Genomic DNA, 16,697 nt, shown 5'->3' with positions numbered 1-16,697 from the left:
AGTTCACCTCCCTGTTGCAGAGCAACTCAAGGCATAAAACCTCTCATTTCCTAGAGAGCTTTGTGTAACTGTCCTGAGGGGAGGTGGGTTTGGTTTGTTGGTTAGTTGGTTGGTTGGTTTCTTTCCCTCACCTTGATGTGTCACTCTTGCTTGTAGAAAATGCATTGTGGTTTTGGTTGTTATTTCAGTGCGTCCATTTGTTTGAGGTGAGATTGGGCGGCGATTGCCCAGTGGAAAACAAACTCCTAGTGTTAAATAGGTAGCTGTGTGTGATGGGTCTCATCATCAATTTAAATTATTGTGCATTGCAAGTGCTTCTGCTGGAATTGTCTGAAATAGCTCTGGTGTCAGAGGCAGTTTTTCATTACAGATAATAAGGTTCAGGCTTTTTAAACATCACTCAAAACATAAACCACCAGAAGCCCAAGGTAGAAATCAGCGCTTTTGGCGTTGCAGTTGGGATAAAGTACATCAAAAATGTTGATGCCTACATCAATTTCTTCCTCCTGTGTTTCCTGTTTTTGCAGGCACCATCCTGGTTGACAGCATGCTGATCAAGGGGACAGCAGGAGGGCCAGACCCCACCATTGAACTTTCCCTAAAGGACAACGTGGATTACTGGGTGATCCTCGATCCTATCAGCCAGAGGTTATATCTGAATAGCACTGGCCGAGTTCTGGACAGAGATGTAAGTCTGGGGGTGGCTCTTTGTTTTCTCCTCATAGCTATGACTTTAACCATAGAATCACAGAATTGCTTTGGTTGGGAAAAACCTTGAAGAGTCACAAATTGTGTTGGGTTGGAAGGGACCCTCAAAGGTCATCTTGTCCAACACCTCTGCAGGGGAGACCTTATTGCTCTCTACAGCTGCCTGAAGGGAGGTTGGTGTCTTCTCCCAGACAGCCAGCACGAGAACAAGAGGACACTGTCTCAAGCTGTTCCTGGGGAGGTTTAGGCTGGAGGTGAGGAGAAAGTTCTTCCCAGAAAGAGAGATTGGCCCTTGGGATGTGCTGCCCAGGGAGGTGGTGGAGTCACCATCACTGGAGGTGTTTAGGAAGAGGCTTGATGGGGTGCTTGGTGCCATGGTTTAGTTGATTAGATGGTGTTGGATGAAGGGTTGGACTCAATGATCTCAAAGGTATTTTCCAACCTATTCTATTCTATTCTATTCTATTCTATTCTATTCTATTCTATTCTATTCTATTCTATTCTATTCTATTCTATTCTATTCTATTCTATTCTATTCTATTCTATTCTACTCTACTCTATTCTATTCTATTCTGTCTCCAACTAGACCAGGCGGACCAGGGCCTGGTCTGGTTTGACCTTGAATGTCTCCAGGGATGGGGACTCAATCACACTTCTTGGCAACCTGTTTGAGTATTTTAGCACTCTCATTGTACAGAACTACCTCCTAATGTTCAACCTAAATCTGCCCTGCTGTAGTTTCAAACCATTGGCCCTCATCCTATCACCACAGGCCCTTCTAAACAGTCCCTCCCCAGCCTTCCTGTAGCCTCCTTCAGGTACTGAAAGGGTACTCTAAGGTCTCCCCGCAGCTTTCTCTCCTCCAGGCTGAGCAGACCCAGCTCTCAGCCTGTCTTCATAGCAGAGGTTCTCCAGCCCTCTGATCATCTTCATGGCCCTCCTCGGGACCAGCTCCAGTACATCTGTGTCCCTCTTGTGTTGGGGGTCCCAAAGCTGGACACAGTACTCCAGGTTACATCTCAGCAGAGCAGACTAACAGAGTCACCTTTCTTAACCTGCTAGACACACTTCTTTTGATGCAGCCCAGGATGCAGTTGGCCTTCTGGGCTGCAAGTGCAGATTGTGGACTCATGTCCAGCCTCTCATTTACCACCCCCAAGTCCTTCTCTGCAAGGCTGCTCTCAATCTCATCATCCCATATCCTGGATTGATACTGAGGATTGCCCCAACCTAGGTGAAATTGAGTCCAGCCATCAACCTAAGACTGCTATGGCCACCAAACTGTGTCCCAAAGTGCCATGTCCACAGGTTTCTTGAACACCTCCAGGAATGGTGACTCCACCACCTCCCTGGGCAGCACATTCTGGTGCCTGTTCCATAGCTCTGTGTGTGCTCATAGCATGCCTGCTAGAATGCAATTGGTGCAGCTATGTTTTGTCCCCAGGTGGATGTGAACCAAGTTCATCTGATTCTTTGTTAAGACATGCCCACATGTACTGTTAATATATGTATGTATCATAGAATCAATAAGGTTGGAAAAGATCTCAAAGATCATCAAGTCCAACCTGTCACCCAACACCTCATGACTACTAGACCATGGCACCAAGTGTCACGTGCAATCCCCTCTTGAGCACCTCCAGGGACAGTGACTCCACTACCTCCCTGGGCAGCCCATTCCAACTGCTAACAACTCTCTCTGTGAAGAACTTTCTCCTCACTTCCAGCCTAAACTTCCCCTGGTGCAGCTTGAGACTGTGTCCTCTTGTTCTGGTGCATGTAGATGAACACAACCCTAAAACCCAAACAAACAGGTGTGTGAGTGAGCAGAAAATCACCAATCTTGGCTTATTTATTGAATCAAAGAAAGTTTTCATCTCATTTCCTGCTTTTGTCTGGAAAAATTGCTGTTCACCTTCTGTCCCATGACACTAGGAACCTACTCTATCTAGTTGTGTACCTTGACTTCTGAGATGGGAGAGAAAGCAAAACACTTGTGAATAATACAATTCATTTACAAAGGTTGATGTAGTCACCTGAGAATTGCCCCCAGCACAAGAAGGACATGGACCTGCTGGAGTGGGTCCAGAGGAAGGCCACCCAGATTATCAGAGGGCTGGCACACCCTTGCTGTGAGGACAGGCTGAATTGGGGCTGTTCAGCCTGGAGGAGAGAAGGCTCCAGGGAGACCTTCTGCACTTCAGTACCTGAAGGGGACTACAGGGAGGCTGGGGAGGGACTGTTCAGAAGGGCTTGTAGTGATAGGATATGGGGCAATGTGTTGAAACTAGTGCAGGGTAGATTTAGGTTGCACGTTGGGAGGGAGTTCTTTACAATGAGAGTGGTGAAATACTGGAGCAGGTTGCCAAGAGATGTGGCTAAGGTCCCATCCCTGGGGACATTCAAGATCAGATTCGATGTGGCCCTAGCCTGCTCTAGTTGAGGGTGTCCCTGCTGACTGCGGGGGAGTCGGACAGGATGACCTTTGAGGGTCCCTTCCTACCCAATGCATCCTGTGATCCTGTGTGATTCCAAGACTGTGCTGCTTTAGATTCTTTCTTTAAGGCAGCAAAAAAAACAAATCTGTGTGGTCTGCTTGTTCCTAATAACATTACAGAAATGCTGTCAGGCTAAGCTTGGGTTTTGTCAGAAGGAAGATGGAAAGCACAAAATAAACAAGGATGTTCTCACCTGGGCTAATCTCATTGCAGAGAAACACTTCGAAAATGGGGAGGTTTTCTCACAGTGTGGAACACTGCTGCTGTTCCTCAGGATCTGAAAGGGAAATTGCCTCCAAAGTGACTGTAATTAAGAAGGAAAAAGTGCTTTGAAGATGAAGAGTTCTCCTTGGAGTGTGTGGAAGTTTGTTTTGTATTAGCTTGATAGATTAATTTGTCTGCTCCCTGTGTTTTGAGATCTGTGCAGGAGTACCCAAAACAACATGCAAATATTTCTTCATTTGCATTTTTTAGTCTCAAATTGCTAATGGAATTCAGCTGCTCCTCATTTAGTGTTAATTCACCAGCTGTCTGCATAGGTGAAGCAAAGGGATGCAGCTCAAAACAAAGCAGAAAGGACAGGGGAGCAAAAGACTTGGACGTGGCACTTGGTGCCATGGTCTAGTCGTGAGGTCTATCAAGACAGGTTGGACTTGATGATCCTTGGGGTCTCTTCCAACCTTAGTTATACTGTGATACTTGGTGGGTCAAGAGGATGGGGCCAGACTCTTTTCTGTGGTGCCCAGTGACAGGAAAAAGGGATAAGGAGTATGAGCTAGAACCCAGGAGGCTCCATCTGAACATGATAAAGAACTTCTTTGCCGTGAGAGTGCTGGAGGCCTGGGGCAAGCTGCCCAGGAGAGGGTTAAGTTGGAGATAAGGAACAATTTCTTTGCTGGAAGAGTGATCAGGGATTGGAACAGGCTGCCCAGGGAGGTGGTGGAGTCCTCTTCCCTGGAGGTGTTAAAAAATATGTGTAGATGTGGTTTAGAGAGCATGGTGGTGTTGGGCTGGTGGTTGAACTTGGAGGTCTTTTCCAGCCTCAGTGATTGTATGATTCTGTTCTGTGATGAGGGTGGTAAGATGCTGGCCCAGGTTGCCCAGAGAGGTGGTAGATGCCCCATCCCTGGTAACTTTCTAGAGCAACATGTTCTAATTGAAGAAGTCCCTGCTGGCTGCAGAGGGGTTAGGACTGGATGATCTTTAAATGCTGTTTCCAACCCAAAACATTTGATAATAATATGATAACAACTAATGATGTTTTTGAGGGGGCATTGCTCATAACTACAGATGAGCTCAGAAGTCTTTGAAGCTTTAGAGATAGCCTAAAAATCTTTGGATCTTCTTCAAAGAATGGCAGCTTAAAAAAATTAATGGAGGGTATAACGTTAGAGGCTTAAGATGCAGATGATGCTTGGTATGTTCCTGCCTGTGTTAGAAGTTCTACTGATGAAAGCAGAAGCACATCACAGCTGGCTGCAGATTTGTACAGCAAAGAGAATTGACTTTTAGTTAAAAGCTCATGCTGGACAGAGGAAGTTGAGGGGAAATGTGTATGTAAGAAAAAAGCTTCCAGGTAAGATCTCAACATAAAGCCTCCTTCCTTCCCTAAGTGTGCTGAGTCTTTAAAAGCTGGTTACTCCTGAAAGCTGAAGGGTAACAAAGACAACATGGTTGTGAAATAGAGCACAGCAACTGGAAAAAATCAATCAATCAAAGAAATTGTAGCACTTGGAATGAGTGAAAGCCAGCTGTCCTGGGCTGCATCAAAAGTGTGACCAGCAGAATGAGTGAGGTGGTTCTCCCCTTAGACTCTGCTATCATGAGACCCCCACCTGGAGCAGTGCATCCTGTGCTAGTGCACCCAGCACAGGAAGGGTATGGAACTGTTGGAGTTGGTCCAGAGGAGGCCACAAAGATGATCAGAGGGCTGGAGCAGCTCTGCAATGGGGACAGGCTGAGAGGGTTGGGGCTGCTCAGTCTGGAGAAGAGAAGGCTCTGGGAAACCTTAGAGCAGCCTTCCAGTACCTGAAGGGAGCTACAAGAAAGCCAGGGAGGGATATTTTATGAGGGCTTGTAAGTGATAGGACCAGGGACAATGGCTTTGAGCTGGAAGAGATGAGATTTAGACTGGAGATGAGGAGGAAGAGAAGACTCAGAGGAGACCTTATTATAGCCTTCCAGTGTTTGAAGGGGGCCTACGAGAAAGCTGGGGAGGGATTTTTTAGGGTGTGATAGGACTGGGGGGAATGGAACAAAAAAAGAAATGGGGAGATTCCAATTGAATGTGAGGAAGAAGTTGTTCCCCAGGCGAGTGGTGAGAGACTGGCAGTCTGCCCAGGGAAGTGGTGGAAGCCTCAGCACTGGAGGTTTTGAAGGCCAGGCTGGATGTGGCTGTGAGCAACCTGCTGTAGTGTGAGATGTCCCTGCCCATGGCAGGGGGGTTGGGACTGGATGATCCTTAAGGTCCCTTCCAACCCTGCCAATTCTGTAAGAAATTCTTTGCAGTGAGAGGAGTGAGACAATGGAACAGATTGCCCAGGGAGGCTGTGGATGCCCCCTCCCCGAAGGTGTTGAGGGCCAGGTTGGACAGCGTGTTGGGCAGCCTGCTCTGGTTGTTTAGGTGTCCCTGCCTATGACTGGGGGCTTGGAACTAGATGATCTTTAAGGTCCCTTCCAGCACAAACCATTCTATGATAATTACTTAGAGAAATAATGTAATTGTCTCAGAATGTCAGTACCAAAACCTGATTCTGTTCCCTGTATAGAACAACGTGGCAGAGGCAGCTTGAACTTCTGTTTTGAATTGCTTATTATCTTAAGAGTTTGAGGTATATAAATAGAGCAATTCTTCACTTTGTCCCTTCGCATGCTTTCTCGCTCTCTGCTGAGTGTTAGCTACACAATCATGCTGTCAGGGTTTTACATGCCAGGCTGTTGCTTCAACTGGCATTTGCCACGTAGGCAACACAGTGAATCACAGAACGGGTTGAAAGGGAACTTAAAGATCATTTAGTTCCAACACCCCACCCACCATGGACAAGGACACCTTCTGCTAGACCAGGTTGCTCAAGGCCTTGTCCAAGCTGGTCTTGAACACCTCCAGGGAGGGGTGACTGGAAGTCATGCTGGAATTCTGCATTTCCATGGCAGCCTTTTGTTTTATTCACCTGGGCATTGCTTTATTAACTCAGGTCAATCAGGGTAGCCTGTCAAGCTTCAATTTCTTTAGCCATTCATCAAGGTTGGGAGTTTTTATTTCAACATTATGATGTTAACTGGAGTAAAACCAGCTGGACTCTGGGTTGTCTACGCTTAAAGGTGACCAAGTTGTTTCAAAATTACTTGGTAAGTGTAAGGGGTAGCACATTCAATTGATTTCTGACTTGACCTTTCAATTCCAATCAGAATAACCTGAAGGTTAAGATGTGTGACATTTTCTAGGTGTCTTTCAATAATCAGAAGATGTGGTGGGGTTTTTGTTGCTGTTCTCAGGGGAAGTGTGAAGGGCAAATCGTGCTGGGGATTTTTATTCTGGTGTTAGCACACAGAGCTGACAAAGCTGGGTCTGCAAAATGCAGCTTTCAGATGTTTAGATCTACTTGAAATATCACCAGCATCACTTGCAGTCAGGATGCTCTCAGAGAAGGTTTTTATTCCAGACATTGAACAATTTAGCATAACACAGGCAGGCTGATGAGCAGTGAGTGAATCTGAGCAACATGAACCTGAGCAGGCTTGGAGCAGAATGGCTGGAAAGTTGCCAGTCATAAAAGGACCTGGGGCTGCTGGTTGACAGCCAGTTGAAAGTGAGCCAGCAGTGTGCCCAGGTGGCCAAGGCCACCAGTATCCTGTCCTGGATCAGCAATGGTGTGGCCAGAAGGAGTAGGGCAGTGATCATGGCCCTGTACTGAGCGTTGGTGAGGATCCACCTCAAACACTGGGTTCAGTTTTGGGCCACTCACTCCAAGAAGGACACTGAGGTGATGGAGCGTGTCAGGAGAAGGGCAACAAAGGTGGGGAAGGGTCTGCAGAGCAGGACTGGCGAGGAGCAGCTGAGGAAACTGGGGCTGTTCAACCTGGAGAAGAGGAGGCAACATGGAGACCTCATTGCTCTTTACAACTCCCCGAAAGGAGGTTGGAGTGAAGTGAGGATTGGACTCTTCTCCCTAGTATCAGGTGATAGAATGACAGGAAATGGCCTGAAATTGTACCAGGGGAGGATTAGGGTGAAGATGACGAAAAATATCTTTGCTTTCTTTGCTGTAAGAGTGCTCAGGGGTTGAACAGGCTGCCCAGGGAAGTGGTGGAGCCACCATTCTTGGATGTGTTTGAGAAATGTGCAGACGTGGTGTGTGGGGCCAGGGTTTAATGGCCGTGGGGGTCTTGGGCTGTCAGTTGGACTTGATGATCTTTTCCAACCAAATCAATTCTGTGAACATCAGCTGCAATTTAACTGTTGCTTCAGCTTTTGAATGTTAACTATAAAACTGTATTTTCATTTCCAGCCCCCAATGTCCATTCAGTCCATTGTGGTGCAAGTGCAGTGTGTCAACAAAAAGGTTGGCACCATAATCAACCACGAAGTGCGGATTGTGGTGAGAGACAGGAACGATAACTCGCCTCAGTTCCAGCAGCAGCGGTACTACGTGGCGGTAAACGAGGTCAGAACCACTCACCCCTTTTTGCCTTTCTCTCATGTCTGTAGTCTCTTTGGTAAATGCCAGCTTCACTTCTGACTCACTTGTGGAGGCTCCAGCCCTGGAAGTGTTCAAAGCCCGGCTGGATGGGGCCTTGAGCAACCAGCTTTAGTAAGAGGCATCCCTGCCCGTGGCAGGGAAGTAGGAACTAGATGACCTTGAAGGTCAAGATGGAGTGAAAAAGATGGAGTGAAAAAGGCAGCATTTAATATTAGTTACAGTAGTGATTTGAGCCTCAACTGGGATTTAAGAGCTCAGATTGGGGGGGGGGACAAGACTGAGAATCCCTCCCCTGCTTCCCTCCCCCCCAAAAAAAAGGAAAGAAAGGGAGATAAGGGAAAAAAAGGAGGAAGTAAATCTACCGAGAAATAATTTGGAATTGGGTTGGAAGTAGAGTGGTAAAGTTTTCTTTAAACTATATATATATATATATATAAAAACCAACAGGAAGGGTTCACAAGGGCAAGGAACAAGGATGGGTAGGGAGAATATCCCAAACCAGCAGTCCTTTGAAGATGCAGCAGGGAGAATGACCAGGCCTGACCACACGGCAGAGAACCAGGGAGCCAGCAGCGACTCTCTTAGTCCTTTAGTCCTGGTGAGGCAGAAGTAAAAGAGAGGGGGAGTGGAACAGCCTGACTCAATTTCCTAGGGGGAAGACCCCGCTCTGGGGAGAGCAGGGCTCTCACAACCTCCCCCCCCTGCTTTCAGGACGGGCATAACCCATCACAGATGTATTCAGCCACCCAGCAACGTGTTGATCATCTATTCCCGTTATTATTGGGCAAAACGCAGCCTTGCTCTTTCCACCAGTGGCAGTCCTGATTTAATTAGCTGCTTTGTTCCATTTTATCACTATTACACTTACAGCTTCTGACATGGCCCCGCTGGGCCCTTCAGCAATACCCAGTGGGTTAATGCTTTCCTTAATTAACCAAAAGAAACCCCCAAACCACTTCACAAAGCATCTCAGTCTTCCTCGAAGGTTTTAGTGAGTGATTACAGTTTTTAATGATAGGGTTTTTTTTCTTCTATTAATTGGCACAGCCTCTAGTGAGTTTATCTGCAGGAATGGAGGGGAATGAAGGGTTTGTGGTTATTTTTTGATTGCCTCTGGTCTTCTGGGTTTAGTTTGCTTGTAAACTGTAGCGCAATATTTTATTCTTCTGTAAGTAACAAAGCAAATCAAATGAGAAGTAGATTTTATTATTTGCAGCTACATGTGAGCATCACAACTATCTCCTACATTGTTCCAGCCAGGAAATTTAGTCTGTGTCAATTAGAGGACTGGCTCGTTCAGGTGCTTTACAAGGTTGTTCTGGGCAGTTTCTTCTCTCCGCTGCCCCACGTGAGATGAAGGCCACATGCACTGTGGCTTTAGAACCCTGCTAGAGTCACTGGTGCTTACACAAAACATTAGCTGGCCTTTTCCCCCTCTACTCCACTCTTGTGAGACCCCACCTGGAGTACTGTGTCCAGTTCTGGAGCCCCTAGTACAGGAAGGATCTGGAGGTGCTGGAAGGTGTCCAGAGAAGGGCCATGAGGATGAGCAGAGGGCTGGAGCTGCTCTGCTCTGGAGACAGATTGAGAGAGTTGGGGCTGTTCAGTTTGGAGAGGAGAAGGCTCCAAGGAGACCTTATTGTGGCCTTCCAGTATCTGAAGGGGGCTACAAGAAAGCTCGGGAGGGGCTTTTGAGGGTGTCAGGGAGGGATAGGAATTGGGGGGATGGAGCAAAACTAGAAATGGGTAGATTCAGGTGGGATGTGAGGAAGAAGTTCTTCCCCATGAGGGTGGTGAGAGATTGGCCCAGGTTGCTCAGGGAGGTGGTGGAAGCCTCATGCCTGGAGGTTTTTGTGGCCAGGCTGGATGTGGTTGTGAGCAACCTGCTGTAGTGTGAGGTGTCCCTGGCCATGGCAGAGGGGTTGGAACTGGATGATCCTTGAGGTTCCTTCTAACCCTGACAAATCTATGATTCCCTATGGACTGTTTAATCTATCTGCACCTGAGCACTGGATTTGCAGCTCCTGTGTAAGTAGCCTGTCAGTGTGCTCTTTGCAGGTGTTTTCTCTCCACAAAGCATCATGCTTCCCATATGGACTCAGTACAGTTTTTGGGCCCGTCACTATAAGAAGAACATTGAGGTGCTATACCAGGGCAACAATGCTGGTGAAGGGTGTGGAGAACAGGTCTGGCAAGGTGCAGCTGGGGGAACTGGTGATTCTTTTGTCTGGAGATGAGGAGGCAGCACAGAGGCCTCATTGGTCTGCACAACTTCCTGAAAGGAGGTTGGAGACAGGTTGTGCTTGGTCTGTTCTCCCTAGTATCAAGTGGCAGATTGAGAGGAATTGGCCTGAAGCTGAGCCAAGGGAGGTTTAGGTCAGAGATTAGGAACAATTTCTTTTTTGCAAGAGTGATCTGGAATTGGAAGAGGCTCTACAGGGAAGTGGTGGAGAACTGTGTGTCCATGGCATTTGGGGATATGTTTTAATGGTCCTGCTAGTCTTAGGGCGATGGTTGGATTCAGTGAGCTGAATGGTTTTCTCCAAGCAAAACAATTCTTTGATTCTGTATACATCTACTGTCAGGAAGTCCTGGGCAGCTTTCTCAGCCTTACAATTACTCCAAAAATGGTTTTTACTAAGTTTAGGACTAAGATTCACTCAAGTAGTAAAAATTGTTATATAATTATTGGCCCTGTGCCAGATGAGACAAGTAACTGTAACTAGAATTTCCTTCATTTGGTGGGTTTTCGGTTTCAGAAATGTCAAGGGGTAAAGATTATACTTTAGAGAAATAGAATGGGCCTTCCATTGAGTGTTCTTTATAGCTGAGCTGTCGACAGCGTATTCAAATGAGATTGGAAAAGCAGTAAGGAGAATTATAGTACCAACAGAGATCCTAGTTTCATGTGTGGCTTAGTGGTTTTGTGTGTGGTCTTGTTGGGACAGAGGGTGTTGAAGACGGGGCAGGGGGCGGTTGGAGACGGGGCAGGGGGCAGTTGAAGACGGGGCAGGGGGCGGTTGGAGACAGGGCAGGGGGCAGTTGGAGACGGGGCAGGGGGTGGTTGGAGACGGGGCAGGGGGTGGTTGGAGACGGGGCAGGGGGCGGTTGGAGACAGGGCAGGGGGCAGTTGGAGACGGGGCAGGGGGTGGTTGGAGACGGGGCAGGGGGTGGTTGGAGACGGGGCAGGGGGTGGTTGGAGATGGGGCAGGGGGTGGTTGAAAACGGGGCAGGGGATGGTTGAAGACGGGGCAAGGGGTGGTTGAAGACGGGGCAGAGGGTGGTTGAAGACGGGGCAGGGGGTGGTTGAAGACGGGGCAGGGGGTGGTTGAAAACGGGGCAAGGGGTGGTTGAAGACAGGGCAGAGGGTGGTTGAAGATGGGGCAGGGGGTGGTTGAAGACGGGGCAGAGGGTGGTTGAAGACGGGGCAGGGGGTGGTTGAAAACGGGGCAAGGGGTGGTTGAAGACGGGGCAGAGGGTGGTTGAAGACGGGGCAAGGGGTGGTTGAAGACGGGGCAGGGGGTGGTTGAAGACGGGGCAGGGGGTGGTTGAAGACGGGGCAGAGGGTGGTTGAAGACGGGGCAAGGGGTGGTTGAAGACGGGGCAGGGGGTGGTTGAAGACGGGGCAAGGGGTGGTTGAAGACGGGGCAGAGGGTGGTTGAAGACGGGGCAGGGGGTGGTTGAAGATGGGGCAGGGGGTGGTTGGAGACGGGGCAGGGGGTGGTTGGAGATGGGGCAAGGGGTGGTTGAAGACGGGGCAGAGGGTGGTTGGAGACGGGGCAGAGGGTGGCTGAAGACAGGGCGAGGGGTGGCTGAAGATGGAGCAGGGCATGGTTGAAGACGGTACAAGGGGTGGTTGGAGATGGGACAGAGGGTGGTTGAAGATGGGGCAGGGGATGGTTGAAGATGGGGCAGGGGGTGGTTGAAGATGGGGCAAGGGGTGATTGGATATGGGGCAAGGGGTGGTTGAAGACGGAGCCGGGGGTGGTTGGAGATGGGGCCAGGGGGTGGTTGAAGATGGGGCAGGGAGTGGTTGGAGATGGGGCAGGGGCTGGTTGGAGATGGGGCAGGGGGTGGTTGGAGGTGGGGCAGGGGGTGGTTGGAGATGGGGCAGGGGGTGGTTGAAAATGGGGCAGGGGGTGGTTGAAGATGGGGCAGGGGGTGGTTGAAGATGGGGCAGGGAGTGGTTGGAGACGGGGCAGGGGCTGGTTGGAGATGGGGCAGGGGGTGGTTGGAGGTGGGGCAGGGGGTGGTTTAAAATGAAACCCATATTTTTCCAGAAGGCTTAGGATGAATTTGATTTGTTAGGGTAGTATCTGTTCTGGATCATACCAAAAAGTATCTCAACTCTTATCCGTGATTGTTTAGCAAAGGCAGTGGAACTGGATGGTCTTGAATGCCCCTTCTGACCTGGTTTGTTCTGTGACTCTGTGATTTATAAATTAAATAGCTAAATCGACTTGGTTGGAAAAACCCTCTCACTGCACGCCTGTGTTTGCACATACAGATTTATGTGCACACTTGTGTGTGCATATTTAAGTGTAAATAGTCTCCATTCTTTGTGGTCCTCAGCAGTCATTTCGGGGGGCTAATGCAGCCACCAAATAGCCATCTGCTGCCCTTTAACTGGTGTTTTGCTAATCAGCTCTCATCAAGGAATTAAGGTTGGAATTAAGCTATTGACTTTTCATAATTGTTTGGGTTCTGAAAGAGATTGGGCTCATCATTCAGACAACTCATTAAGTGCTCTTCTGACATCTGAAAGAGCTAAGCTGATCATTACTCTTGGGCTGCTTCTACCGCAGAGGTGGAGAGCACAGTCTGTGCAAGCACTCGGACAGAAATGGGCTCCGTTCATAGAACGATTTGGGTTGGAAGGGTCCTTAAAGATCATCTAGTTCCCACTCCCTGCCATGAGAAGGGACACCTTCCATGTCATAACTGGCCCAGTGCCTCTGCCCTGTAAGCAGCATGGGATTTCAGAGTTTTGTCTCTGTTTTCCTCTGGTTGTTTTGGTTTTAAGGTTTCCTTTTCTCTTTCTTCTCCCCCTTGCTGCTTGCACATCCATTCTAGTCAGGCTGGGACCACCGTCTTAGTCCATAGAAGGCTCCATCATCATCAAAAGCTTAGTGAAGCACAAGTGCAGAAGCTCTTTACAGAGCTGCTACCATTTAGGAGCAGGTTTCCCTTTCCCTCTCTGCTGCTTTCTCGAGACAAAGAATAGGAGTGTCTTAGCCAAAAGGAAACCCAACTGTTATCCACATCTCCACATGAATCTCCTTATGAATACAAGTCAGGGTCTATGTGAACATTTTTTATGGTAATTAGAAGCATTCACTGGGTTTATTTCCTTTGGATTGTTTCTCCTGTATTTTTATTTCTGATTCTATGTGGTTAGGTTGAAATTCAGAAGAATTACACAACATGGTTACTGCCACGAGGATTTGAAATGTATAGAACCTAATACAAGGACTTAAAACTAAAGTCTGGTCCTGCTGAGGCACGGCTGTGGTTGTCTGTGCTTTGTGGAAATACATCTGAATGAATAGTCATGGAATCATAGAATGGTTTGGGGTGGAAGGGACCTTAAAGATCATCATGCTCCAGCCCCTCTGAAATGGGCAGGGACACCTCCCACCAGCCCAGGTTGCCCAAGACTTCCTCCAACCTGGCCTTGAACGCCTCCAGGGAGGGGTCATCCACAGCCTCCCTGGGCAACCTGTTCCAGTGTCTCCCCACCCTCACTGGAAAGAATTCCTTTCTAATCTCCAGTCCCTCTGCTAAATAGAGCTCTAATTCTGCCTCATCTGGGCTTTGTAAGGCTGCCTTGTTGGAGTTTTTCCATGAGCTTTACCTGAGTTCTGCAGAGGAGTTGGTAAGCTCAGCAGCATTTAGCGACAGGTTATGTTTGGAAACAGTAGTGGTTGAATACAGTTTGAAGTAATTACTACTTCATTAAGCACAAATGACCTTACTGCTGCTGTAAAGCCTGAAATTTAGGCTTGATTTGGTTCTCATTTTGTGATTATTTGGGGTTTTTTTCCCCTCCTGAACTGGCAGAGATGGGAATCCTTTGCAAGCTAAGTGTATTCCTTGAACTCCAGCCACCTTAAAACTCTGGGTTTGGGCTGCTGAGAATTAGAACTTGTGCTGAATTTTCATGTCTTCTGGTGCAATTATTCACATATATTTATATTTTTTTTCTCCTTGTGGTATTGAAATAATTAATCTCTGCAGGTAGACATCATCAAAAGAATCCCATCTCCGAGTGATTAACTGGAAATGTTGCTTTGCTCTGCTCTCCGGGGCCGGGGTGAAAAATTACTCATTTTCGACTTTGTAAATAGGCAATAATAAGAAAATTTATTTCCAAAATGGTTTATGGAGGCGTTGAACTTTCCTGTCTGCACCTAGGCTTCCAATGGGCATAAATCATGTGGGAGGAAATTTTTCAGCAGTGGAGCTGCTGGCTGGGGAAGAATGAGATTTATAGTGTGGATTTCCTCTCGATTTGTTTAATTACGTCCTTTGGAAGTCTTACTTCTGTCTTGCCATCCTGCTTCTTTTTTCACCGCATTGAATTCCCACAGATTATTATCTCCAGGCTGTCTTTAACGCTTGCAGAATTTTTTGCTTTGACTCTTAAAGTTTTATCTTGCCTGAAGTAAGATTTACTACATAACTTCTGTTCCTTTCTGTAGGAGATACTAAAGTTTAACATAATAAAATCACAGAGTAGTTTGGGTTGGAAGGGACCTCAGCATCTAGTTTCAGCCTCCCTGCCACAAGCAGGGACACCTCCTACTTGACCAGGTTGCTCAGAGCCTCATTCAACCTGGCTTTATCACAGTATTAACTAAGGTTGGAAGAGACCCCAAGGATCATCAAGTCCAACCTGTCCCAACAGACCTCACAACTAGACCATGGCACCAAGTGCCACGTCCAATCTCCCCTTGAACACCTCCAGGGACGGTGACTCCACCACCTCCCTGGGCAGCACATCCCAATGACAAACGACTCGCTCAGTGAAGAACTTTTTCCTCACCTCGAGTCTAAACCTCCCCTGGCACAGCTTGAGACTGTGTCCCCTTGTTGTGGTGCTGGTTGCCTGGGAGAAGAGACCAACCCCTTCCTGGCTACAACCACCTTTCAGGTAGTTGTAGAGGGCAATGAGGTCACCCCTGATCCTTCTCTTCTCCAGGCTAAACAATCCCAGCTCCCTCAGCCTCTCCTCACAGGGCTGTGCTCAAGGCCTCTCCCCAGCCTTGTTGCCCTTCTCTGGACACATTCAAGTGTCTCGATGTCCTTCTTAAACTGAGGGGCCCAGAACTGGACACAGTACTCAAGGTGTGGCCTAACCAATGCACAATGACCTCCCTGCTCCTGCTGGCTACACTATTCCTAATACAGGCCAGGATGCCATTAGCCCTCTTGGCCACCTGGGCACACTGCTGGCTCATGATTTGAACACTTCCAGGCTTGGAGCCTGCACAACTTCTTTGGGCAAACTCATCAGCTTCATGAGGAATAATTTTGTCCTAATGTGTAATTAAATTGAGCTACTTCCAGTTTGAGTTCCGTTGCTACATGGAGAAAAAAATCTTCTCCAAGCTGTTCTCTGGAGTAGACATGTCTAATGGAAGGAGACAGGAGGGGCTGTAGAGATATAATCACAGAATCACCAAGATTGGAGGAGACCTCAAAGATCATCAAGTCCAACCTGTCACCCCAGACCGCATGACTAAACCATGGCACCAAGTGCCACGTCCAGTCCCCTCTTGAACACCTCCAGGGATGGTGACTCCACCACCTCCCTGGGCAGCACATCCCAATGGCTAACAACTCTCTCTGGGAAGAACTTTCTCCTCACCTCCAGCCTAAACTTCCCCTGGCGCAGCTTGAGACTGCGTCTTCTTGTTCTGGTGCTGGTTGCTAGAGAGAAGAGACCAACTCCCTCCTGGCTACAACCTCCCTTCAGGTAGTTGTAGAGAGCAATAAGGTCTCCCCTGAGCCTCCTCTTCTCCAGGCTAAACAATCCCAGCTCCCTCAGCCTCTCCTCACAGGGCTGTGCTCAAGGCCTCTCCCCAGCCTCGTTGCCCTTCTCTGGACACGTTCAAGAGTCTCAATGTCCTTCTTAAGCTGAGGGGCCCAGAACTGAGGACACAGTACTCTAGGTGTGCACTTAAAGGATGGCCAAGGGATCAGGCCCTGCCAGCATGGATTTAGGAAGGGCAGGTCCTGCCTGACCAACCTGATCTCCTTCCATGATCAGGTGACTGCCTGGTGGATGTGGGGCAGGCTGTGGGTGTAGTCTGCCTGGACCTCAGCAAGGCCTTTGACACTGTCCCCCACAGCAAACTCCTGGCCAAGCTGTCAGCCCATGGCTTGGACAGCAGCTCTCTGAGCTGGATTAGGAACTGGCTGGAGGCTGAGCCCAGAGAGTGGTGATGAATGGTGCCACAGCCAGCTGGCAGCCAGGCACCAGTGGTGTGCCCCAGGGATCAGTGCTGGGCCCCATGCTCTTTAACATCTTTATTGATGATCTGGAGGAGGCCATTGAGTCCATCATCAGTAAATTTGCAGATGACACCAAGCTGGGGGGCAGGAGTTGATCTGCTGGAGGGTAGAGAGGCTCTGCAGAGGGACCTGGACAGGCTGGACAGATGGGCAGAGTCCAAGGGCAGGAGATTGAACACATCCAAGTGCCAGGTTCTGCACATTGGCCACAGCAACCCCATGCAGAGCTACAGGCTGGGGTCAGAGCGGCTGGAGAGCTCCCAAACAGAGAGGGACC

At 48.6% G+C, this 16,697-nt stretch overlaps 1 protein-coding gene across 1 annotated transcript in view; it reads left to right on the top strand.

The window, feature by feature from the left end:
* Positions 1 to 16,697, top strand: part of PCDH15 (protocadherin related 15) — a 995,294-nt gene that overhangs the window by 700,647 nt on the left and 277,950 nt on the right. Inside the window, exons 8-9 of the mRNA XM_054174769.1 lie at positions 528 to 688; positions 7,712 to 7,867. Of these exons, the coding sequence (XP_054030744.1) occupies positions 528 to 688; positions 7,712 to 7,867 (317 nt within the window). The remainder of the gene's footprint in view (positions 1 to 527; positions 689 to 7,711; positions 7,868 to 16,697) is intronic.

This window comes from Dryobates pubescens, chromosome 30, assembly GCF_014839835.1.
Source record: "Dryobates pubescens isolate bDryPub1 chromosome 30, bDryPub1.pri, whole genome shotgun sequence".
Lineage (NCBI taxonomy): Eukaryota > Metazoa > Chordata > Aves > Piciformes > Picidae > Dryobates > Dryobates pubescens.
The sequence above is the reverse complement of the archived record's forward strand: the minus strand, read 5'-3'. Positions and strand labels throughout refer to the sequence as shown.